Genomic DNA, 27,618 nt, shown 5'->3' with positions numbered 1-27,618 from the left:
TAAGAATCTATTTATATATTTTTTTGGACATATGATGTTATTCTGATGATGATTTGAGGTTAGATTGGATATTTGTATTGAATTGAATGACTGATTTGTGTATAAAAAGGAAATGATTTAGAAGATTGGTAATATAATTACATTATATATTATATGACACATCAGGTTATTCATATAATAATTATTCTGTTGGTAGGTCCTGACGAAGGCCTAATGACGGGCCGAAAGCTTGACAAATAAAAGGGAGACTAAGATCGAGAGCAACGTCCCGCATCAGTCCAATTTCTTTCAATATATATATATATATATATATATATATATATATATATATATACATAATACTTACATAATTATATATGTAATAATGTATACATATATACATGTATATATTATATATAATATATATGAAGAAGTAGATGCTTCAATACACATAAATTATAGGAGATTGTCTCCTCACACCACTATGCACTCATGGAGAGATCCTGTCATATTTTTTGTCCCCGCCGAACGAGTTCGAGCAGGGGACTATGAAACGGGCTCCGTACGTGTGTGTGTCCGTCCGTGTGTCCGTGTGTCCGTGTGTCCGTGTGTCCGTGCGTCCGTGTGTGCGTCCGTGTGTGATCAAAATGTTCAATTTGCTACTTCTCTGTCATTTATGAGCCGATTTTGATTCTGTTTGCTTTATATGAGAGCACTACATGGGAGCTTTGAAACTTCTACACAGAATTTCAGTTGTGACCTTTGACCTTGACCTTTGACCTATATTGTACATTTTGCTACAAAATGCTACTCCTTCGCCATTTCTAACCCGATTGCGATTCCGTTTGCTTTATATGATGGCACTAGTTGAGGGCTTCAAAACTTGTACACAGAATTTTGACCTTTGACTTCTTTGACCTTTGACCTTGATTTTTTGACCTGTATTGTACATTTTGCTACAAAATGCTACTCCTTCGCCATTTCTAACCCGATTTCAATTCCGTTTGCTTTATGTGATGGCACTAGGTGAGGGCTTCAAAACTTGTACACAGAATTTTGACCGTTGATTTCTTTGACCTTTGACCTTGATTTTTGACCTATATTGTACATTAGCTACAAAATGCTACTCCTTCGCCATTTCTAACCCGATTTCGATTCCATTTGCTTTATGTGATGGCACTAGGTGAGGGCTTCAAAACTTCTACACAGAATTTTGACCTTTGACTTCTTTGACCTTTGACCTTGATTTTTGACCTATATTGTACATTGCATGGCTACAAAATGCTACTCCTTCGCCATTTCTAACCCGATTTCGATTCCGTTTGCTTTATATGATGGCACTAGGTGAGGGCTTCAAAACTTGTACACAGAATTTTGACCTTTGACTTCTTTGACCTTTGACCTTGATTTTTTGACCTGTATTGTACATTTTGCTACAAAATGCTACTCCTTCGCCATTTCTAACCCGATTTCGATTCTGTTTGCTTTATGTGATGGCACTAGGTGAGGGCTTCAAAACTTCTTCACAGAATTTTGACCTTTGACTTCTTTGACCTTTGACCTTGATTTTTGACCTATGTTGTACATTGCATGGCTACAAAATGCTACTCCTTCGCCATTTCTAACCCTATTTCGATTCCGTTTGCTTTATGTGATGGCACTAGGTGAGGGCTTCAAAACTTGTACACAGAATTTTGACCTTTGACTTGTTTGACCTTTGACCTTGATTTTTGACCTGTATTGTACATTTTGCTACAAAATGCTACTTCCGGCGGGGACATATATTACGCATCGCATAATTTCTACTTTTCCTTGTTTTTTTTTTTAGCAGGCATATAAAATATTGGGCAAATGTTTTGTGCAGCTGGCAAGTACTAATTTTCAATATTAAATCATCTAAAGTGCATCATGCTGAAAAGAAAGCAGGGAGTCTCTGTTGAGTCTGGGCTTCAGGTTTCAAATGTCTTTTCATGGTATTTTTTTTTTTGGAGATAATGAGAAGCCTTTTATGAAATAAGAGCATAATATAATTCTAAGAGGAATCCAAAGATTATTTGAGGAAAATTGGTGTTGGTGTGGCTGAGATATCCAAAACAAAGCAATCCTATATATAAGGTGTCAACCCACCTTTTATTAGGATTGCTTTATTCTGCTTTGTTTTTGGATATCTCGGCCATTTCAAAACCGATTTTCATCAAGTAAACTCTGAATTCCTCTTAGAATTATTGTTCTTTTACATTTTCATAAAGTGATTCCAAGTAAATATCTCTGAATATTGCTGAATCCTCACCTCAACCAATACTATTATATACCCTCCCTTAGAATTAGTTTGTCCCAAGTCTGTCATTCATTAGAAGTGGAACCATGGGCATCATACATATCCTGTAAGCTTTCCCTCATCACTTCTTTTCTCTTAATCATCTTCTTGAAATGCAATATGTATGATTTATTTTATACCTGTTACACTGTGAGAATTGTCACCAGGGGAAAGGGAACCTCAGTTGCTCACGCAGGGGCTGCGGATCTGTTTGTCTGATAGATCCACAGATAATTGCAGCTTGTTTGCCGCAGTGCTAGATGAGTATTGATCCGAAGGATGGTCCATAGCAGGAAGGGTCTATTTTTCCCGTGAGAAACAAAGCTTCATAGGGATGGATACCACTGAGAAACTTGAAATTATCTTTGTCCTCTTGAAAATATGCATAGGCCCTACATATTTTATCTGTATAGGCATACTTCATAGCATATTATCCCCAGGATAGAAGAATCTCTTTATTTTTACATTCATTCGGCCTTATATTCTGGTCTTCCAAGAGGGCTTATCAGATGTTCACTCAGCAAAAAAAAAAAAGAAAAAAAAAGAAAAAAAAAGGATAGTAAACACTTTTTTCGAGTTCATATTTTTCATAGAAGATTTTGATGAGAATCAATGTGTTATATCCCATATTAAAGGTAATCTAATTGGCTATCAAGCTAGTAGGTTAATACAAAGTGAAAAGTTACGCATGAGTGAACACATTCATTTTGGCCTCCAAGGCACAAAATTAGAAATTGCAAAATTTGACATGTTGTCTTTCATTTGGCAATGTCCTTCAAGATAAAAATAACAACAAAAAGCCAGTTCAGCACAATGAGAGACATGAATGAAATATCAAAAACAAGTTTTTGTTCTCTTTATCTCATTATAACCTCAAACTAAAACAAAGTGGGAAGCTAAAGGGGAAAATTAGGCATTCCTGTCAGCTTCAACTTCAAACGACATAGTAATGGCATTCAGATGACTAAATAAATTTTTTTTTATTTCACTCTTTTTGCTTAGTAATTTAAGGATTCTTGAGATAAATTTAAGAACCAAATATTATTTACAATTTTCCTTATTTGAAAACAAATTGAAACTTCTTATTTCATTTGAAGTTGCGGGTTTGACCCAAGATTCTTCATTTTTCTCCCTTATTTTTGGCCTTACTGATATTTTGGGATTCAAAGATATCATAGAGATAAAAAGTTTATTTTTACAATTTAATTCATGTATCTAATTGTGTTAAATTTGTCTTTTGTTCTTATTGTTATATGGAAGAACAGTTACGCATGAATTCTAACTTGTTCATTTTTGCGATTTTTACTTTTGTGCCTTAGAAGAGAAAAACAAAGGTGTTCACTCATGCGTAAAGCATCCTTTTTTTTATTGACCTACCAGGCTGATAGCCCAATCAAATTACCTTGAATATGGTATATAATACTTTAATTTTTAGCTAAATGTTCTATGAGAAATATGAACTTGAAAAATTGTTTATTTATTTTTTTTTTTTGCTGAGTGTATATAGTTTCCAATGTGGAAAACACCAACTCAAAATTCAGATTCCTTTTTTTTTTTTTTTTTTTTTTTTTTTGCTTTCTATGAGCTCATGCAATAAGTAAATTACCGGTGGGCCTATGTACCTTATACTAGTAGGTAGATGGGTTTATTTATTGCTCGTTATGTTTTTGTTTTTGTTTTTATTTTTGACAACATGAACAATATGGTATGTATACAATTGGTTCAGGATTTGACTCTGTCAAAAGTTAGTATGTAATTAATAAATCATACCGTTCTTTGTCAACCATGAGGGGTGGGGGGAGGAGGGGGAGGAGGAGGAGGAGGAGGAGGAGGAGGAGGAGGAGGAGGAGGAGGATAAAGGTATCTTCTCAACTCAAAACTGCGAAGCTTGCTTGTGTCTGACTTGGAGGTCAAAGGTCATTTAAAATCCCAGACGTATGCACTGTGCACATGCACTTAGCAAGCAGATCCACTGATCGTGTACTAGTAAATCCATGTGGTACGCGTGGCAAAAGTGGGAATGCTCCGTCTGGGTATTCGAGCTGTAATTTCTGCTGGAAACATCGGTAAGGGCGCGGCTGCTGAGCGCTTTCACACAGCTGCATCGTGTCTCAACAGTTCTTGGGGCTCTCGAAAATCAGCAGGAAAGGTTGAATCCTTGGTCAATCGTCTTCAAGATCACGAAAAACTAAGAGAAATGGCCGCGAACAGCCAGGGGGAGATGGACATCGACGCTATCCTTGCACCGCTGCGAGCCGCTGTCAAGGAGCAGGTAGGTGTTGTGCGGTGTCTTGAGGCAGCCACAGCCGCTCGCCGCACCGTGAACGACCCGACCGGTCATCGTTCAATTTGGTATTCATAAATTTACAGTAGGATAAATTCGTAATAAATGTGTAATTCGTCTGTTTTGCATTTCCCCCGTCTTTATTTATAAATAATCGTTGCTTTCAGGTGACGGGGGATAAATGAACCGGACTCTACTGTCTCTAGCTTAGTGCTTTAGTCAATTACTTACAGTAGTGTGCAACGTGTGTGGCATCGGAGTTTCTCGCTTTGCCAATACCAATCCGGATGATGCAATAGCACGGCGAAAATCTGCTTGCTAACGTACACGTTCTGTCCTTAGCTCGGCACTTATTGTGCAGTGTGCCACTCATTGGCAAGATTTCACTAGAGATGTGCAGTATGTCTTGCCAAAAAGCAAAACACACCTTCAACAGTGACTGTTAGTGTTATTAATTAATGTTCCAGAAAATACAAATGAGAGAAGATTTTGTACTTGGACTGGAGTGGTGCATCTGTGTCATGAACAAGTTCAGGGTACTATCGGTTTTTTAAGTTACAATAACTTAATCAAGAACTTCAGTAATTATTATTATTATTACTTATTCGACCATACAATTCAGTGTGGTGAATTGCGATATACCGTGGTACAGTACAATGCATGCATGCATGCATGCATGCATGCAATGGGGAGTAGAACCATTGAAGGATACACTATATGGAAGAAGAAGAAGAAGGAAGAAGAAGAAGAGATCATAACCTACGATGTATGATCTGAGCAAAAGAGCTCTTGCTGAGTTTGTGAACTAATATCTAGTGAGCTATCTATAGGTCTAATACATTGCTGATTTTGTGTTCCAAGTCCGAAACATTATTTTGCAACATGATTTCAAAGTCTGGCAACATGATTTCAATGTCTGGCGAATGGAAACAAAAAAGTTGGAATCAAAATTCAAAATCATGTTCTCTCTTTTCGTTTTGCAAAGAGTCACTGCACTGGTAGACTAGATGCTTTTAGGCGGACAAAAAACTACTGAAAATATTGAAGCACTACCTTTGCAGATTCATTTCTTGGGATTATATTACGGGACATACATTCCCCTCACACATTTTACAAAAGAAAAATGGGTTCCAAATGCCACAACACGATGAATATATTGTTTTACTGTTTGTTTGATGTTTGTTAAAATTGTTTCTGTTGTTTTCTTTTGTTAAAATGTGTAGAAGCTTCCTTTCTTATAAAGCTGTTAGTGTAAGTGATTTGATAAGTATGCAGATTTATACTAGTATACATAGGTAACAAACCTGTAATCAAACCCAACACATGATGTATGTATACATATGTTGCTAGATTTTGTTTTAGTAATATTACTGAAATAAAAACAGCTGACTCTGTTATATTCAGATATGCTTTCCAGTTTAAATCATTTTCCTGAATATAATCATTCATTTGTTACTGATTTACAAATTTTAGAGAATCTTTAGTCCATGTAAACAGAAGTAAAATCACTGGATTTCCTGTCTTTTTTTTTTCAGTCATTTGCAAGTGGATATCTGTAGTATCAAACTGAGCTATGTCATTGCCTCGGCCCCTAACATCTTCTTGAGAAAATCATGTGTATTTTACATATCCATTGCATCAAATGCAGTATATTTCCCATTGTGTGAATCTTAAAACAATCAGGCAAAATAAGCACACAGTCTTGTTAATTATTCAAAATATTTTATATTTTAATATCTTATATATTTTTGATATTCAAAATATTGTATATGATATATTCTATTTTATCATATTTCATTCCCATATTTTTTATTTTATTTTATTCAAAATATTTAATATTTTAATGTTTTGTATTTTATATTTTATATATTTTTTTTAAGTCAGTTTTTCCAATTCCATTCTAAGGAGATTTTGTTACAAACAGACCAATCCCATGAGTGTGTTTCTTCTGCTGTTTCATTCAACAGGGTGATCTCGTGAGACAGATGAAGGCAGATGGCATTCCTGATCATGACATCAAAAGGGCGGTAGTAGAACTCAAGGCACGCAAGAAGGCCCTTGAGGACAAGGTGAGACATACTAATCTATCAGCCCTGAGATGAGTTGTAATTTGTGGCAAAATAATCTTTCTTCTGTGGCAAAAATCATGAGATAATATAGCTACATATTTTATTATGACAGAATGATGTTCTTTGTATCTTCAAATGACTGAAATAGTAGTAAGTGTATCATCAAATGATGATATTGAGGTAATGGGTGTGATAGGAGAGAAGAAGACACACTCACAGTCACCTTCATGCTGCAAGCAGTTCAGCAAAATAGTCAAGATTTGGTCCTCTGCCTGTCAGTACACGGTGATGTAAAATGACCCTAGGGTGTGATTGCAGTCAGTTTGTTCTGGAGAATTAATCAATGCGATGGAAAATTTTTACTCTAGGTGCAAAGTGTATGTACTAATTTGCATCAGGTTGGTTTTCACCATATATACACTGCAAGCTTTTTGGGGTACTGTGCAAGACACCACATTTAGTAGTGGTGAAGAATCTTTCATGTTGTGCATGTTACATGATGTTGTCACTTTTATCTTCAATCAGTTTTGATGTTTGTCTTGAATAGTGTGATAAGTGGGCAATAAGTCACTTATGCCTTAGAGTAACTCTGCCACAACTGTCAGGCAGAGTAGCTACTAGCAAGTAGCACAGTCTTCAGTTACAGTAATGACACAGTGTATGGCAGCATTGTAACAGCATTGCATGGTTTCCAATATCTTTAAGGGTTAGTATCCTTCATGACATCCCATATGCTGGACCCTATTGACTTGAAACCTGTCAACCTGTCATAATAAGAACTCCTAACAAGCCATTTCTTTTCTCCACCTTTTTACTCCTTTCAAACATTGACACTCCATACAGGAACTGGCTCTGACCTCGGTTGGTTCAAAGTTTGACCGTGCCAAGATGGAGGACACTCTGAAGAGGAGGTTTTTTTACGACCAGTCTTTTGCCATTTATGGTGGTAAGTGCTCTGCCCACTCTGCGTGAATCACAGATCTCTTGTCAGAGGGAATTACATATTTGTGTGCAGTGTAGAAAGAGAGTTCAACATTTTAAGAAGGATCCTAAGCACCCTTCTTCACTGATGAGTCGATTGAAACTCTAAGTGCAAGCACATTTTTTTTTTTTTTAGATCAGATATTAGATGTTATCCAATTTGTAAAGATGTAAAGTAAAAGCTAGTTCTTACTGTACTCCTACAAAATTCTCTTAAACTTTTATCACAGAAATGTTAACATGGCGATGAAATAAGTTTCTAAATTGCAAAATCAACAGGTTTTGTTTGTTTTTTTGCCATGTATGTCAAATCCCTACTATTCAAATATCTGTTCATATCCAATATTAATTAGTAAAGGTTCTGTTCATAGCAGGCTGTTTTAGCACATTCACTAAAACTTTAAAAGCAAGGTGAAAAGCTCCAGAAGATTCATGCTCCATACTTTGCAAGCAATGTGTTAAAATACTAGGAATAAGTTATTCATAGTGTCTCTTCACAAGGGTCAGATATCTCTCTTTTGCAAGTACCTCCCAGTCAACTGGCAGAGGCTACATTTGGTCCTGATGAAATTCATTGACCCTTTTCTGCAGGCGTGAGTGGTCTGTATGACTTTGGGCCAGTGGGATGCGCCATGAAGGCCAACTTTGTGAACATTTGGCGGAACCACTTCATCATCGAGGAGGGCATGTTGGAGGTAGATTGTGCCATGCTGACACCTGAGGCAGTGTTCAAGTAAGAGCCATCACACAATATTCAATGACAAATTTTCTAGATTTCCTCAAGGCCGAAAACATTTCACTTAGATTAGATATGCCAAACTCTGGCCGATAGCAGAGACTCCAACCCCAAGCACTTTCTGATCTGGAGATTCTCCTGCCTGAAACCCCTAGCAAACGGGAGACTCCAACTTGATGTGCGCGTAGAGCACATCACGAGCGCGAAGTTCCTTGCGGTGTAGGGTTCTAGATGCTCTTTCGCACTATCTAAGGCTTATTTTTCAACATACAATGAAATTAAGTAAGAAATCATTGCAAGCGGGAGAACGGGAGATTCTGCAAAAATGGGCTTTCAGCGGGAGAGTTGGAGTCTCTGTCATAGTGCTTGGTGGCTTGTGATGATAGAAGAGAATCATGTTCTCCTGTAAGACTGAAATGTGCATTCTGCTGCTGTAAGACATTTGTCATGCTATTAAGATGCTACTCTGTAAATGTGGATATCATCTGAGACGAAATCACTTCAAAAAGAAAATTCTGCTCTACAACTGTATGTGTTTTGGATTCTATAGTGTTGTGCATGTGAGGACTAAAGTTGTGTGTAATTGCAAAAAAAAAGTGTTGGCTACTTAAGTCCAAGTAAAATAGGAAAATTTGCCCTCATTGGTTTTTCTTCATCAGTAACCTTATAGTTTGACTTGAATATTATGTGCTTAATTTATTGATGTTTTCATTTTATCATGCAATTGTCAGGTGGAAGGTATGTGCTGATGTATACTGCTTGTATTTTGAGATGAAAGTATATTGTATACATACGCATGTATGAATAGAAGTTTTGTAACAATATTTTCTTGCTGTATGTTTTCCTGCATTGTTAGATTAATGGGGGAAATACTAAGGCTGAGCCTGCAGCCATCCGCCTGTTCTCCACTCACATCTTTCTGTTCTGTCAGCCCCATAACGGGTGTCATTCTAACTTTGGGTTCAGTTAATTGGAAAACAAATTGTTGGTTCAAATCTGTTCAGAGCTTCTGGTCACGTTGAGAGGTTTGCTGACTACATGGTGAAGGATACAAAGACAGGGGAATGTTTCAGGGCAGATCACCTCCTTGAGTGTAAGTCTATCTCTATCGTCATCATTTTAGCACTCAAAACCAAATTCACACAATATAAACTGATGTAAGAGTTTTATGTTAGACTCAATTTTAACTCTAGAATGTGTGTTTCCCACACAAAGTTGCGGTTTTGTTGTTGTGATTTTGTATGCTTCATGGTGTTGTACATGAATTCTTATGCATACACCAAATTATGAAGCAGTAAATTTAGAGTAAAAGTTAAGATGAACTATAACAGTGACATGTAGCTTCGAAAAATTTAAGCAAAGACCAATCTGAATGTGGAAATAACATGCTTAGCATTTTTTGCTTGATTGGTGTGGGAACATAGTGCATTTAATAATAGTGGCTTACCTGGTTACTCTAATGAATTCTGTTACTGCAAGTGGTTTACAGTCATTATAAATTGTTGGTTTCAATTCCCTTTTATACAACTTCTTTTTCTTTGTAAAAAGTCAGTGAATCCACACAGCTATGTTGTGGAGATGTTACTGCAATAGAGCTCTCTAAGAGTTGTAAGTGGAATTCCTGGCACATGGTTATCTATCAAAATTTCTCTTTGGTGCATCATTGTATTCAGAGAGTATTGACACTTGTCAAATAGTGCGGTTGAAAAACTTGTTATGCTTACGTTGAGTTTTGGGCAAAAAGAGTCTATGGGGCAAATAGAGTGAATGGAGCAAATTCAAGTTTAAACTGACGAGTCCCTTCAGTTGAAGATGTTCGTCTTCTGTGCATGAATAGCATACCTTGAAAAGCTCTGTGCGGGTAAGAAAGTCACGGCGGAGCAGCGAAAAGAGTACCAGGACATCATTGCCCAAATCGACAACTACGACAAGGAGACGCTGACACAGCTCTTACGCAAGTACCAAGTGAAGTCACCGACCACCAACAATGACCTCTCTGACCCCATGGAATTTAACCTCATGTTTGCGACAGCAATCGGCCCTGCTGGAAATCAGCCAGGGTGAGTTGGTCGTTAGATGGTGCACGTTGGATTCAATTCATGCATGTGTGTGTGTGCATACAAGAATATAAATGCAGGACAACTTTTGCTTAGTGAATAGTATTCATGGTTTGACTTGCAGGTCATTTTGGGGTAAGGTATGATATGGAACATACATGTTTTGTCAGTAGATATGAATAACAGATGAACAAAACTTACAGTCAGATAGGTACATTGTATTAAAAACTCTGTTTTGATTTCATTGTCCATATTGACTGCTCTTGTAACATTCCAATAAGAATTTGAGATAGATGACTTCCTGATATTTTGTTGTCAATCAGTGTTTTTCAAGTGTGTTAGATTTCATGAGAAGAATACTGTAATCTTTTGTGTATGTTGCACTCCTTTCCAAATAAAATGTGCATGGCATCAGTTTCCATCCATAAATTCCTTCGCTCTTGTGGTTGCTCCATACAACAAACAAACCTTGATGGGACCAAGGCAACCTGTGGGCTGGAACAGATTTTAACTTGATTTTGTTTTGATTTGTTTTTTCACTTTCAGGTATTTGAGGCCAGAAACTGCCCAGGGTATCTTTGTCAACTTCAAGCGTCTACTTGAGTTCAACCAGGGCCGCCTGCCTTTTGCTGCTGCGCAAATTGGCAATGCTTTTCGGAATGAGATCTCGCCAAGATCTGGCCTTATCAGAGTGAGGTAATGAATTGTGTCGTAAGATCACTTGTTGGAACTAAAGCGTTATGCTGTATTTTTCTTTTAGTAAGAAACTATAACTGTGGAAAAGTGACCTCTGTAAAAAGCTTAGAGCTATCTTGTTGTAATAACTGCCAAGTTATGACTACCAAATATTTCAGTCCAGCATGGCTAAACTATCTAATAAGTATTGAAACCAGCTATGTGGAAAGATATATAGTTTTCAAACAAGAAGAAAATGTTGGATGGGTAATGATAAGTGGTCTAGGAACTTATGCTGTACTTGTGTTTCACTAGCATGAAAGTGTTTTACAATCATATGATGAGCTACATGAAACACAAGTTAGGGTGTCTGTGATTTTTGGTTTCATTTGGCAGTGATATGTCGTCTTCCAAGTACAAAGATTAAAACACACTATTGAAGTTGTTGGGAGAAGAGTGAATGGAACATATTAGCTTTGCTCACCCCAAACTATGCTTAACCTTTCTCAGACCTCCCAACCATTCTGAATTTTAGGGAAAGAATCTGAATTTTGACCATTCCCAGCTCTTGTTTCAATAGGAGTTTCCTGTTTTTCTTGATAATTTTACTACACACTCCTATGGGAACTGATCTTTGTTTTCTACTTTTGAGTCAAATCATTCTTATTTTACAATCAGAAAGGTTGGGAAGTCTGCTTTTTTCTTCTGTGACTTTTGTGTCAGCATGTTATTACAGAAACACACTAATGCCATCAGTTTTACAAAATGTTTGCTGCCACCAGAGAGTTCACAATGTGTGAGATTGAGCATTTCATCGACCCATCAAACAAAGACCACTCCAAGTTTGACACGGTGGCAAACATCACTGTCCCACTCTTTCCTGTGGATCGTCAGGTGGCTGGTCAGTCCCCGATTAAGATCACGATTGGCGAGGCGGTCGAGCAGGTAAAATGTGGCATATTTTGTTGATTTTGACATTCCTGTGGTAATGATTAGTTATCTGTTGGTTTGATTAATTATCAAGCATTTGATTAAAACGTCTAGAAGATTTTTTGTGAACATGTATTTGACATCAAATAGTTGTGCTCCTTTTAAGTCTTTACTTTGCTCATGCAGTAGCATTGTCATTACGACATTATTGAAGTGCTCTTTCTTTTTTTTTGAAAAGTTAGCTATGACTGAGTAGACGTGTTCTCTTTCTCTATTCCTTAATCTACCCGCATACACTGCCATATGTGTGTGTTGGTGTATCTAATATGTATGTGTTCATGCAATGGTGTCAAGTTCATTTACTTGACTTCACACAGAATTATTTTTGATATATGTGGCAAATGTAAAGTACAGTACTTTCATGTATGGGTGAACTTATACAAGCGTGAGATGCTTTAAAAGCTGTCTGGCTGTTGTTTTTAACACCAATATGATGTACTTTTGTGTTTTATTTTGCTGACAAAATGACCTCAATTGGCCTCGATCACTAATCACATATAACAATCACCATGCGATGAAATTACTTCAAAATGGAATGATCAATGATTCAAAGCAGAGAAGGCAGCTACATGAATCTAAATAGGGCTGATATACTTTGCTGAGAGTGAATGCTGCATCATTATTCTGCCCCCGTGCAGAACATGATCAAGAGCAAGGTGCTGGGCTACTTCATCGGGCGCTGCTACCTCTTCATGGTCAAGGTCGGCGTTGACCCAAACAAGCTACGATTCCGCCAACACATGTTTAATGAGATGGCTCATTATGCATGTGACTGCTGGGATGCTGAAACCAAGACATCTTATGTGAGTGTTTTTTTTTTTTTTTTTTTGTGAGTGAAGGTAAAGTTTGATGTTGAAAGTCTTGTGCACAAAGATGAGTACAAGTGATGTAGGGCCTACAGTGTGAAATGATGAAGAAAGCAGGACTATTCAGAACCACTAATATGTTCTGCATGTTTTACAGTGTATGAGTATAACTCATGTCTGCACACTCATACAAATTGGTGCATTTGTCAAAAAGACAATACAGTCCAAGGAACTTCAAATTTGTTTTCAGTGTGTAAGAGACTTTCAGCATGTAAGAGAAACGATAACAATTTATTCATTGGAGCGAGTCAAACCAACATGCTCGATTGGAGTGTCATCATTCTTTAATCTCTACCATGCCCTTGTACTCTGGCTATGTACACCATAGGAGCCCCTCAGTTTTGGTTGATCCCACCTTCTGGCATCAGAGAAGGCCTATGCCACAAAGGGAACAGCTCCTTCAAAAGATAGTGAATTATAGTACCTGCAAAACAAAGTGAGCATTGGAGGGGAACCAACATTGTGAGGCAGTGTGAATCCATTGTCTTTGTTCAATGGCAATGCCATTCCACCAAACCCTAGGTTACAATCCGTGACCAGTCAAGTGTGTCTACAAGTCAGTTGGTTTAAATGGAGAAAGCTGAATATATATACATTTATGTATGTATGTATGTATGTGTGTATGTATGTATGAATGTATGTATGTATGTGTGTATGTATGAATGTATGTATGTATGTATGTATGTTTGTATGTATGTATGTGTGTGTGTGTGTGTGTGTAAATGCACTCTACAGCACATACTGCCAGTTTCTTCTTTCTTCCATTTGTAGTTTATCCTTCAGGGTCTGAAGATTAATCACAATGTAGAGTGGTGCGCACTCATGAATCAAACTATGAGCGCAGATAGACTTTCCATGCACATATTTACAGTGAGATGCAGTTTAAAATTCATTGCAGGAATACTTGGTACAGTTTGGTTGTTGCTCTGCTGTTTGCCTTACTGCATTGTGAAAAACGATGCAGGATTTTATGTATTATGCACGAGTGGAGATGGTGCTCATAACGGGCTGTTAAGGGCATTGGCATCAGCCAGTGACAACTGGATAGAGCATTACATCATTGAATGTGTGGAGATGTATCTGTGTTAATGTCTGTCCTTCATTTGCCTTCATTCAGGGCTGGGTGGAGTGTGTTGGCAATGCAGACAGGTCTTGCTATGACCTCACCTGCCACGCCAAGCACAGCAAGGTGCCGATGACAGCTGAAAAAAGACTACCAGAACCCATATCCTTTCCATGTTCTACTCACATTATGATTCATTTCATGGCAATAAGTAGAGTTTGAAACATATTTTTTTTCCCACCCGTCTGGGTGATTAAATATGAATGCAAGCCCGTACATGTGTTATGCATTGTCTGTAATACATGCTTCCTCAATCATACAGACATTGGAGGCCTTGGTCACATATCAAACGTGCAAACTTCATGCGATATTCCAAAACTGTACTCACGTATTGAACTTTGTGTTAATTGTGTACTTCTTTGTTTTGAAATTCTGGTAAGTCACACCTATACTCCTTTAGATAGGAGCAACAGATATAGGAGCAACAGATTAACCCGTTGAGGACGGACCGATTTTGCTACGACACGCATTTCCCATAGACACTTGTTGAGTATATTCGGGACTCGTCCTCAACGGGTTACCTGCATTTCTCATAGTGTGAGTTCAGGCTTATCCAGTCATGAAATGTGACTTTGCCTGTGGCCCAGAGTGTTCTCAGTGGGGAAGGGGATCAGTCATGTTTAACTTTCTTTTCCAATCTGTGTTGTAGACTGCATAGTGAAAATTAGTGAGAAAATGGGTCGACCATGTTTTCCTATAGTTTGTGGTTTTCTTTTCCTATTACTTTAAGATTATAAGAAAATCAGTATTTAAGGAGACATGTTCCCCATGTGAGGCATGATTTAGAATTCCTTGACACACTGATATCCACAAGACAATCGATGTTGTGGAAGCAGCGCCAGTCAAGAGTGTGATGGGCAAGGCCTTCAAGAAGGATGCTAAGATTGTCATGGAGCACCTGAGTAGCCTTGGTCCAGACAAACTACAGGAGCTAGAGCAGGCTCTCACCAGTAGCAGGTATGGCAGGCCACTTACATAATATGTCTATTTTCATCCTGTTATTCGGCATTATCATCACACTGTGGTGGTAATTATTGGTGATTTTCTCCCGAGTTCCAGGTATAGCAGGCCACAGGTGTTTGCCTGTTTGTTTTTATTTTAGATTATTATCATTAGTATTTTCCTGTTTTTCAGCAAAGACAGTACATTGTATCAACTGTTAATATTCTCTTTAGGAGAGGTTTGTCAAGCTGCTTTGGTTCAGCAGGTTACTAAGTGCAGTTTGTTCCTTGTGTTTTTGTCTGTCTTTCAGCATATTCAGCCTATTATATCCTTTTGTCAATTCTCATGCCAAGAGCTCATATTATGGGCCACTCGTTTCACTTGTCTGTCATGTTTTCTGCAGAGTGTTTTGTAGAGTTTCCCTCAGCATATCATGAAAGGATTTGTGCCAGTTTTGTGCTGGCACATGTCAGCACCCTCTGTTGCCAAATACTAATTATACTAATTGTTCATATGTTCTAAGTGCTTTCACCCAGTGCATGCAATACACCAGGAATGGAAATCTCATGGCCTTGAGATTCATGGGTTATTAATACACAAGAGAATGACACGGATCCGGCTTAGTTTCATGGGGGTGTGGATATCAATGTAGCATTACATTATGGCTGATTGATCATATACATTGTATATGGAAAAAAATTGGTGAGATTAGTATTGTAAAAGAAAAGGTATTTTTGTGAATGACATCAGGGTCTGTAGAGGCATATGAATCAACATTGTCATTCCTAATGTTTTATGAGGTACCAGTAAGTTTTCTCATTTGAAAGCAACTTTGAATGCATGCCAGATATTGTCCTCTATTTTTTCCACAGTGAGGCCACCGTAGAGATCGATGGAAAGACTTTCAAATTGACGCCAGACATGGTGAAAGTCAACCGATTCCAGAAAACAGTCCATGGTAGGTTGTCATGCAAAGGAGCTTGCATTGATGAATGATGCAGGTCGATGTACATTGATATGTTAGCACTAATCACTGGATGATCAATGAAGTGAATTTTAATGATTTGTAGGCACTGAGAAATCATGCAAGCATAATTAGTTTCTAATAAAACATTGAAACTTATACTTATTATTATGTACCACTGATTCATGGTAAACACTCACAATTAAGTCAAATAAGCATGCTTTCTACCAGTCGCATTAAAAAAAAATAGATGTATTTAGACTCCTACATTTGTGTATGTGCTGTGTAACATGAAATTTTCCTGTATGTCTTCTTAGAAAATATTCAATTAAGAAAAGCACACAAGGAATTAAGTATAAATATTAACTGTCACGTTTTTTCTTTCCCTCTAAAAGTTGAGGAGTTTACACCAAGTGTGATAGAGCCTTCCTATGGGGTTGGGCGCATCCTGTATTCCATCCTGGAACACAACTTCAAAGTGCGGGAACAAGATGAGCAGCGAACGGTGAGATTCAGGCAAACATTTTTTTTCCCCATGAAATTTGAGTTTTATCAAGCAACATTTTTAGCCACATGAAATCATGGCAGGTTTACATGTAAGTCATATGGTCATAGCACACTTGACTTCTTTTTTTCTTTTTTTGATCCTTTGTAATATGATTAAGGACTGAAACGTGTCCCACAATGTCATTCTGTGCATGGTTCTTATGGGCCACATGATTTTGTGCACCTATTACTGCGTTAACATGTTTTTATGTGGCAAAACCAAAGTATTGCATGTAGAGATACATTGTTTTGCCAAGTTCATGACCTTCGAGTGTTGAGAAGGGGCCAGCATGTTGCCACTTATGTTGTTTTGCCAACAAAAATTCTAACATTTCCCCCTAGGAGGGGCCGTCATACCTCAGTAACATGATGCGTTCTGATTTCAAGATTTGGTTAAGAGTTAGATGGTACTAAAACAGATTGAAACATGTGACTAAGTCAATTTCCCTGAATTGTTGACATATGTTGTTTTGCCACTTCATGACCAATATGGTGTATTGCACCATCTCATCCATTATATGTTCAAATATTCAGTCACCTTCATCTCATCATGTGTGATATTTGTATCCTTTCTGTACTCATTGGATTATTTCTGTATAATGTCCTGGATTCTTCTCTCTGCCCCCAGTATTTCAGCCTGCCTCCCATCATAGCCCCATTCAAGTGCTGTGTTCTGCCTCTTAGTACCAATAAGGACTTTGACCCCCTGGTAAGGCAGCTTGGTAAGTGGGAGTTGAAAGAGAATGAGACCCAAATATGTGCATTAATTGAGGTAATGCAGCAATATTAGTATAACACATCAGTAAAAGTTAAGGAAAATCAGACAGTCCTTGAAAAGTTATGAGTTTTTAAAGTTTTGGTGCTGCCATTTCTGGATGAAAAGACTACATCACATTGTGTTGCCATGTATGGAAAGTGATATATAGAAAATGTAAAGAATATTCAACATATTTTCACTTCTTGAGTATAATGAAAGAGCACTTGACTTCCTGTAAAACCAGAAATTTTTGCCATATGAAATTTTCTTGAATTGGAGCAGACAGCTTTTTTTTGCAGCATGAAATTTTTGTGAATTGCCACTGGCATTCAATGCATAGTGTAGACAAGAACTTTTACATGCATTTTGATTGGGGGATTTTGGCTATTCGCAAAATTCACAAAAAAATTATGGTTTTACAGTAACTCTTTCAGAAAGCAGGGGGAATGATATAGTACCCTTATCATATATCAGTAACAAGTTAAAGAAATCTGTACTTCTCATGAAAAAATGACATTTTGTGGAACTGTAGGGCAATTCTCAATTAAGATGTGGTATGTGAAGATATCAAGTCATGTTTGGACTTGGGGAATTTATACCTGATAAGTTTCCAATGTGATGTATGCCAATTGTGCAGAGTAATAATATTTGTGAATATTCTGTGTAGAGACAAATACTCTCAGTAAATGTTTTATGATGAGGAATAATATTTCGGTGAAAATTAAAAAGAAAAGAGTGTATGGATGAATATGGGATATTCATTTATTCCATGTAGGAATGAACATATTTGATAGTAAGTAGTATGCAATGTGTGTTTGCAACTGGTGGCATTTACTGCGTAGTAGAATCGTTAATAATGGACTCAAGATAAACAGTAGAATACATATATTATAAGAAAAACCTGGGACAAATCTCTAGCCATTCATCTATAAGCAAGAGTTCAGTTATGTTGGACAGAGTGGAATCCGTGCTTTACTGAACCACACTAGCATGCAGCTTTTTTTTCATTTGACCCCATCTCTCAATTCAGCCAAGTCGCTATCTGATGCTGGAATCTCTCACAAAGTAGACAGCAGCTCTGGGTCTATAGGACGCCGCTACGCCAGGACGGACGAGATCGCCGTACCATTCTGTGTAACCGTTGACTTTGATTCGCTGAAGGAACCCAACACTGTCACGCTTCGTGACAGGGATTCGCTGGAACAGATCAGAGTACCGGTAAGTAAAGACTGAGAAAGGGTTGTGGTTATACTCGTTGAAACGTAATAAGAAGCCTTTGGGAAGTTTGGATAAGTTTATTCTACATGTGTGATCATGCAGTAAATGTCAGTTCCTGTCTGGCTAAGTGAATGTTGAGGACTGAAAATAGTAATCTCTAGGGCTAGAAACTTACTTTGAATGATGTATGTGAACACTAGGAAGTTTGATGAATGTGATCAACAATGCCATGGCAGCATAATTCAGGTATGAAAATTCTATCATAAAAGCAATTGTGCGAATGTTTGACAATCAATAACTGTTGAAGGGTTGTGAGGAAAGATATGAATTCTATTTTCTTAAGATCTAATATCTGAAGCTGCAAAGCATTTTTATGATACAAAAACCCTCACTGTAGCAAAAATGTGTCTTATCCTATTAATACAAAATGAAACTTGAAGTGATAGCATGAAATGAATACATACACACAACATATATTTAAAATGAATCAATTCCACTGATTAAGGATAACTCAAAGCCTGAGTTGAATTATGTTATAATGCTATTATGAATATTATCAAGACCTTGTATCTGCAAAATGTCAAGTGTTCAGGAGAGCAAAAACAAAACAAAACATGGCAGCCAAAGCACTATATCAAATGGGATAGCCTTTCCTTTGACATGCTGTGGTGGCTTCATTTTGGGGTAAGACAGCTAGGATTTGGACAGGACATCACTTCAAGGTCCTGTTTACCTTTGGGAGCAGTGATTTCAAAAATGTTCAGGATATCACATTTGATGCATATGTGTAGGTCTGTTGTATCACAAAACATCCTACCATATAAAGTTTTCACAATAAAACCTAAAATATAAGGAGATATCAGTGTTTTTCTCAGTAACCATAACTGTAGCCAGTTTAATCGAGAAATATAGCTATTGTTCACATTTTGTGCATTTAACAACACTTAATATCGATTATACGGATTCAAATTTATACAGTGGTTGTTTCTATCCCTGACTCACATTTTAGAACTATTTTAAAGCACTAATGCTGGGTTTTTGTTTTATCTGCAAATGGTAAATTATGCCTTTAAATGATGATTTTGACCATTAGTCAAAAAAAGTCATTTTCACCAAAATTTGAGGTATAAGGTCTTGTCACCCCAGCAACATTATTCTTTTTAAATCAGATGTCGTTATGTGATTATCTTGAATTTTGTTACATCATCCTAATTCATGGTCACCCCTCCCCTTCAACTTCCTGTCAGGTTGCTGAAGTCACTGCCCTGGTTAGGGATCTCTCCAACGACACGGTCCGATGGCCCGAGGTCCTCACGAAGTTCCCCAAGTTTGAAGGGCAGGAGAAAGAACAATGATGATGATGAAATAGTGGTAGAATTGAATATTATCACTGCACTGATATGATGTTCAGTATGAACAATTATCCTATGTAGTGAAGAGGGAATTTTGCTCATGTAGTTGTTTCCAGTTTCAAACTGGGGGTATTTTTTTCTTTTGAATTTTTCCCCAATGATTGACCAAGACACTTCAGATAGGGTAAGTTGTCCAGTGAGAAGTGGAAGTGGTGCGTACTCTGTGAAGATGAGCAACAAAACTCTGTCCTCACTCTCATGGCCCTTATAGTACGGTTAGATTTTATCAATTTTCATTCATCGAGCTCCTAGACAGTGCCCTTTTATATGATATTACAGTGCACTCCCATTATAACGAACATGGTTGTAACGAAATTCCGGTTACAATGAAGTAAAAATACAGACCGCCACATTATCTAATCTATGTATTTTTATTGTTTATTTGTTCCATTATAACAAAATTTCGATATAACGAAAGAAAATTGCTAGTCCTGAGGACTTTGTTATAACAGGAGTCCACTGTATAAGCATTTCATTTGGCAGCCTGTGTATGTGCACAGAGCAAATGTCATTTCTTGAACAGGATTTCAGCTCTCAGGTGATTGTGCTTGTCATATTGTAAGGGAGACATATGCGAGGGTATTTGATGAGGTGGCTGTAATACATTTGAGATATCTGAGAGTAATATCCTTACTTCGGTTTGATATATAGTTTGAGTGAATGCGACGTATGGCTGAGGATTTCTTGCATACTGGTTCATATAGATCCTGAAGAATTTGACAGTATAGCATGACTTGTCAAAACTGATCCATCTCCATCACCCCTCCCCCTGTCCTGAAAGGACAAAAGTAAGCGAATAATTGCTTCAGCATACCAGTAGTTACTTGGAATTTAGATGCTGCTTTGTGACAGATGTAATGACTGCCTCGTCATGTTTATGTTACGCTTGTTTTAAATATTAATGTTGTGTGCTAGCAGCTCATGATAAACCCAGACCGAACTTCTCCATACAAGTCTGCAACACATAAGACTATCTTTGCATAAGTGTTTTGACAGCTTTTTTATTCAAGACCTGGATGTGCTCCAGCATGTGTGAGATATTTCCTATGCAGAGGTTGACGTTAACTGATTTTCCTCCAAGGTGGCTAGATTAATGTTGCTGTAGTTTGAACAAGACTCCCAGCTGTTGTAACACTGCTTCTACAATCTGTTTCTACCCTTTCTTTAAGAATTGAAGATCTGGTTATGGGGCATGATATTATGTCTCGCTCTGTAATGGTTACTTCTGAACTCTCTGCACTGGTATAAAATTATCAGGAGGGTACCTTCCATCTTGGCTAAAGGAAAGAAATGTTGTAACAAAACAAAACAAAACAAAACAGAAATGTTGTACACTGTATTAAAAGCAAGTGATGTTCACGTGCATTTTTAATCGCGCAAACTTCTTGAGAGCCAAGATTTGCAAAATTAAAGTGCACACGAAAGTTCTTGTCTACACTGTATCCACTAAATGCCAGTGACAATTCACCAAAATTTCATGCCACAAAAAAAAAAAGGCCATCGGCTCCAATTCGTGAAAATTTCATGCCGCAAAAATATCTGGCTTTATATTACAGGGAAACCATTTTGTAATAAGGTGGTTCATAATGAGGTGCTGCTTTTAATGCGGTCAATTGGGTGGTCCCAATTTTCCATTTCTTTATTTTGTGGTCTCTTTTTGAGTCACCTGTTATAATGGAGTAAAATCAACGGTCTCAGTGACCTAGTAACAGGTTTCCCTGTAGGTATTTACCATCATTAGTTTGATTTTTGGGCAATGTGAATCTCCCATTGTGTGCTTTAGGTTGCTGTTTTTAACAATAAGATGCTACAATAGGGGTTATATGTGTTGTCATGGCACAGAGCATGCCACATAAAATTTAAATCGGGTATTTTTGTGGCCAATTCAATTTTTCTTTTGTAATAGCAGTAATTTTGGCCTGAAAATGCATTTGTACGCCCTTGGATAAACTTGCCGCATGGGTAGAGTCTGTCAATGACTTCTTGAGCTTAGCTAGGTGAATGGCTGTAGCCTTCCTCTGTTATGATGGAGTTATTGCTAAGAGTTGTCAATGAAATCATGTGACATTGAACATGTTACAAGGTTAGATCCATTGCTGCACTATATGGAGATGAGGTATTATGTGAATAATCATGTCTCCATGAATTGATCATGCGCAAGAATCAACAGATGAAAAATGAGTGTCCAATGACATCTACGATGTACATGCCCCCCCCCCCCAAAAAAAAAAGAAATATGTTGTCTTCTATTGTGTTCTGTCGATTGGAGAGAAGAAATACACAGAGCTTGTCAAAATAGCTGTTGCCAAGAGCCAACTGCTTTTATGACTAAGTATTCATATAAAGTTTTGCTCCATCAGTAACAAGAGCTGCGTGAGGCACAATATTGACTTAGAAGCCCTTCATTCATGACTGATACCATCCATAGGGCCTACCTATGTGTTTGATAAGCCACAGAAAGGGATGCCGTAAAAAGGTCTGAATAGAAGGGCAGTTGTGAAGGAGATACATATGAATAAAAGTTTGTCTAGTATGTCTTGCTTTACCAATTATTTTGCAAGTAGAGCCTTCAAGTATATGCTCATCTTGCCTGTTTGAGGCATAGTTCTGGGTGATGTGTCAGTGAAGCTAAAAATATCTAAACACTCACATGTTTTATTAATAATCCCATTGTAAAGCGCATTTGAACATGTATGTACATGGAAAATGCGCTATATAAATGTATTATTAGTAGTATTATTATCCTATCCTGTCTTTAACCGTGAAATATACAGATTGACATTCCGTAAACAAAGCTACACAGGCAGTCTCCACTTGTGTGCCATGGCGCAATTTCAGCCGTATAGTCGCACAGTGAATGAACTGGGAGTTAGTACATTGGTGTTACCTCAAAATCACCATGGAAAGTGAAGAATTCCACCTTTTTTTTTTTTTGTCTGCCAAGTGATACGTTCACTAGGATCTTTGCTTGTAGAAAGTGCTTTTCTTGGTAAAAACTTTTTAGTTGAAAGCTATCCAGAACTGCAATATTATTTATCTAAAAGAGTGCATGAATTGTTGAAGCATCACCATCTACTGTAGTGTATGAGCATGTCGACATAAAAAACAATGTATCCTGTTAAGGAAAGAATAATTTTTAAGTCAAGTTTACAGCTCATTTAAGTTTCCGAGTCTGATGTATAGCAAAGCATACATAGCTTGTGTCTTCTGATGTGCAGGAGCAGCTTCCTTTTTCAGACCTCAACAACTTGTGTGAATATTATCTGGTCATTGACATATGATTTTCATGGGTCACATCACATGATTGGTAACATGGCAAATTACATGAATTTGTCTCCTGTCCAATTCTAAGTTAGATTCATATGCAATTGTGTTTTATTTTCTTTTGAATAAATGTGTACATTACAGACTGGTATGTGACATTAAAAATGATGAATAAAGTAACTCCCTCTGCATTGGGTGGGAGTATCATGTACGTATATCCTTCCAAAATATGCTTTCTTGAGGTGTAGTTTATTGCATGCTGTGGAGAATTACGATCAACTTGCATCTTCTGCAATACACCATTCAAATACAGTGCACTCCTGTTATAATGAACATGGTTATAACGAAGTTCCAGTTACAACGAAGTAAAAATTCAGGCCACAACATTATCCGCTCTATGTTTTTTATTTTTTTATTTGTTCAGTTATAATGAAATTTTGATATAACGAAAGAAAACTGCTGGTCCCGAGGATTTTGTTATAATGGGAGTCCGCTGTATTGATTTGTGATGGGTGTGTGTTCTGCATTCAATCTAACTCTTTGTAAAGTTAAGACTTGGGTTAAAACCAGTCCTGTATCGAGGTATTTAGCACTGAAGATGTATTCAAGTCCTTATGTTCTTGGAAAAAGGTGGGTGGAATCTTTTTGTTTCCTTGCTGCCCTGGTTTTGTCCCCAGGGTGGCATTTATTGTTCCATGCATGTTGTGACCCTGATATGTGTATGCAAATTGGTGATGGCCTCAGGAAAAGTATGCCCACTTACGGTACGTCTGAAATACAAGGTCTCCATGTTCAAACTACAGGTAATGGAAACATTTGGGCAGTAAATTAGCTTCCTGTTGGCCTGCCCTAAACCGCACCAAAATTTTACCTTGCATTCTTAAAAACAAAAACAAAACACATGTGCACACACACACACACACACATGCACACATTGGTGCCACTATTTGCCCATTTTGATCTCTTCTGTCATTTCCTCTCCATCTCATCCTTTGTGAATGCTGTCAATTGGGAGGGGGGAAAGAAGTACATTAAAGCTCAACCTCTTTGAAACATATGCACGCAATGCACTACACAATCATTTCCATTTGTACACCTTCTGACAGCTGCAGTCACAGTTAGAACTCCACAAAGACCACAGACAGACTAGAAAAAAAGCAAGATGTCCATAACAATAAACTTATTTTAATAGGTTTTTCTCTCTCTTTTTCTAGTGTACCACAAGTACAAAAAAAGTATCTAGTGTAGGTGTTTTGTACACTGTACACATTACAGAATAATTTACATACATCTAAAAAGATGTGCTCTACTAACACTTGGTTTATTCACAGTGGTGCAGTACAAAAAGACAAAGGAATACTCTATCCCATACAGTACCACAAATAGGACAAAAAGTAAGCTACCTAGAAAAATGGCATCTTGAAAAAGTTTCAAAAAGGATCTACAAAAGTACACAAAGATGATATGTATAATATGTATAATTTTTTTTCTTTTAAACAATAGCAGCTCTTATTACTGATGGAAGAAATCATCCATTGCAATAAATAGCCAGCAAAGAGGGATGCCATAGGAAACTGTACAATTCCTAATGAATAGACACAGAAGATACAACTCTTGCAAATACACGGTATACCCACTCATAAGTTTGCCCTTGCCTATGAGTGATTCCTTTTTCCCCTGTTCTTCTGATGGCAGCTAATTCATTTACACATCTTTCAGTTTCTCTTCTTCTGGACTTCATTGTACTACATATGTTGGCTGTTATTAGGTTGGGCAAGCCTTTAACAATGAAGTAACCTTTTAAAAGTAAGCTTCTTGGGTTGCCAGGAATTATTTCTGTGACGTAAAATGTACAGGATTTGGATACCATGGTTCATTATCTACCAGAAAACCAAAGTGACTGTACATGAATGCCAGACAGCACAAAACAACTCATGAGCAGAGATGCATATTACCCTGGTCTTCAACTTTAGTGTCTTCAAGCTATCAAAATTTCTGTTAACAATCCATTTGGGGGAAACAGTAGACAGGACAGCTACCATGTCGCATAACATCAAGGCTTGTATTTGACATACATGTATTAATGCTAGCAGACTGAATACATGAAATACATACATGAGCACATGAAACGAAGGTCACTGGAGGCAATTAAGAGGCCATACTACAGAAACAAGACTTGCATCACAGATCATCAATTGTTGAGTCAAATACAATATCATAACTAGATGGTCAAGTGAAGGAAGGGACTACGAAAGGGAAGAAATACAGAAAGACTGAGTGTCTGAGAAAACAAGATATCAAAAAATTATGCACTCAGTCACCATTTAAAAAGGGCGATCAGAGAGAATCATTAACCACTTTTACATTTACCTTTTTTTTCTAAAGAATTTTTTTAATGTCAAATGACATTTCAACCTGCTTGAAGTACATTTGGGTGTCAGAATTAAAGGTGATAGTTTGTGCAATTCCTTTCTGAGATTACAATTTATCATATATTGGGGACATCTACTAGTGCATGCATCACCTATGCCAAAGCTAGGGTTATGACTAGCAGCTACTACTGGCTCAAAAGGGTATAATGCTGGAATGTAAAAGACAAATGTGCAAAGCAGACCCCATTTACACTTGCAAACAGACCCAATTCACACAAGCATAATAAATATACTCTCATTCTACACACTGTTGGACAAGCAGTTGAAGTGTGAGCCTTGAAAGTCAGAATCTCACCACACCGTCACATTAACTATTAAAGGGAAATATCACCTGTTATGTGCTCATGAAACATACAGTATGGCACAACCATAAGCAAACTGAGCATCAATGACAACTTTACAGGAAATAATTATCTTTCTGGAGAGAGGGAGGCAAAGAGAGAGAGAAAGAGAGAGAGAGAGAGAGAGAGCAATGAGCTCTCTAATTTTGTATTTCACCTTTGACTGCTCATAATTAGTCTAAAATGAATTGTTTTTATGATTGATGAGAACCTTGAATACACATAGTTTTCTGATATTTCTTTTGTCATTAAATATATTGAGAGAACACTTTATATCATATATTCTCAATCCTGAAACCCATTTACATTAAATAAGAAAGTTGAATTTGTCTTTGCCATTGGGGGTAAGAAATATCACAAAGCCCTTTGCACCATCCAACTTTTGCTTGAGGTGATTGTATATGGTCCAGAAATGACTTCACACACACTCTCACTGCTTTCCCACTGGAAAAAACAAACAAACAAAACAGAAACAAAACCCAAATCACCCTGTACATGGTGACCATAAAAAGTTACCACCAAATTGGCCTAGGCAAACCTTGATTTCCACATTTTTGGATTCCCTAATGACATGGCATTGATCGTAAAAAAAAGAAAAAAGCTTAGGGCCTTAGGTGGCAGGTTGTTATGAGTGAAAATAGTTTTGTGGAGTGAAAATCATTCTACATCTATTTCTGTTTGCAGGTGTGAATGGGAGCTACGATGGAAAAAAAAGAGCAACTAGAAGCAGAAACACACACAAGAAATATGGTACATCAAATCATTCCCTTGACTTAAAGGGATGGTACAGTATTGGTGGAGATGGGAATTGGGTTTTTAACTGTTTGCGAGATACCAAGAAAACACTTATGAAATAGTACAGAGCATACCATTTTAAGAGGAATTCAAAGTTTATTTGATGAAAATCAGGTTTGGAATAACTGAAACATCAAAAAACAAAGTAAAACAAAGCGATCGTAATAAAAGGTGGGTCCCACACTTTATTAGAATCGCTCTGTTTTGGATACCTCAGCCATTTAAAAACCAATTTTCATCAAATAAACATTGAATTCCTCATGGAATTACATGCTCTTTCATATTTCATAAGAGGTTTCTTATTATCTCACCAAAAAATGTTAGAAACCCGAAATTACGTCTCAACCAAAACTATACGATCCCTTTAATATGAATGCAATATTGCAAAGTGTAAACAATCAATATGACAAAGTGAAAATATTGAGATTTGTTTGCACACATAAAATGAACTGATAATTGCTTTGATGTTACAAATACAAAGTAAAAACAAGTCTGTCGGTCTGTGTAATCACATTATAACAACATCTCAACTCTAGAAAAACACCTCTGAAATATACATCATCAAAAAGAGCACACTCTAGTCATGATAATGAATAACACTTTCTTCCTTCACAGCTCCCGTCACTGTATTTACAAACATGTGCTTGCATTCTTCACATAAGCCATTACAGTTAAACTTCTGAGTTTCTGATATTAATTTGTCATCACTTGTTAATCTAAGAGGGACTTCAAAGAAAAACTCTCGGCTCACGTAAAGCTGTGAAAACATAAACTGCAAAACATGAACATGGTCATATTGAATACGTCTGCAGGTACAATTTCGGTTACAAACATGCACTAAAGGAGGGAAACTGGCTACATTTATGCTGC

The 27,618-nt window shown here is 37.2% G+C and overlaps 1 protein-coding gene across 1 annotated transcript; it reads left to right on the top strand.

Annotated features, from left to right (window-relative positions):
- The first annotated feature begins 4,316 nt into the window (after nt 1–4,316).
- LOC139728569 (glycine--tRNA ligase-like) lies at nt 4,317–20,146 on the top strand. Its single transcript, XM_071639506.1, has 16 exons — nt 4,317–4,568; nt 6,548–6,649; nt 7,493–7,595; nt 8,222–8,363; nt 9,371–9,459; nt 10,204–10,426; nt 10,970–11,119; nt 11,881–12,043; nt 12,727–12,891; nt 14,072–14,179; nt 14,889–15,034; nt 15,892–15,977; nt 16,379–16,488; nt 17,158–17,251; nt 18,317–18,504; nt 19,752–20,146. Exons 1-16 carry the CDS (start codon nt 4,317–4,319, stop codon nt 19,857–19,859), a joined length of 2,229 nt encoding a protein of 742 aa, XP_071495607.1. The 3' UTR covers nt 19,860–20,146.
- Nucleotides 20,147–27,618: the final 7,472 nt, after the last annotated feature.

Source organism: Diadema antillarum, unplaced genomic scaffold, assembly GCF_040938485.1.
Source record: "Diadema antillarum isolate AM-2024a unplaced genomic scaffold, OU_Dant_1.0 seq00000183_RagTag, whole genome shotgun sequence".
NCBI lineage: Eukaryota > Metazoa > Echinodermata > Echinoidea > Diadematoida > Diadematidae > Diadema > Diadema antillarum.
Note: the sequence above shows the minus strand (reverse complement) of the source record. Positions and strands in the feature narration are given on the sequence as shown.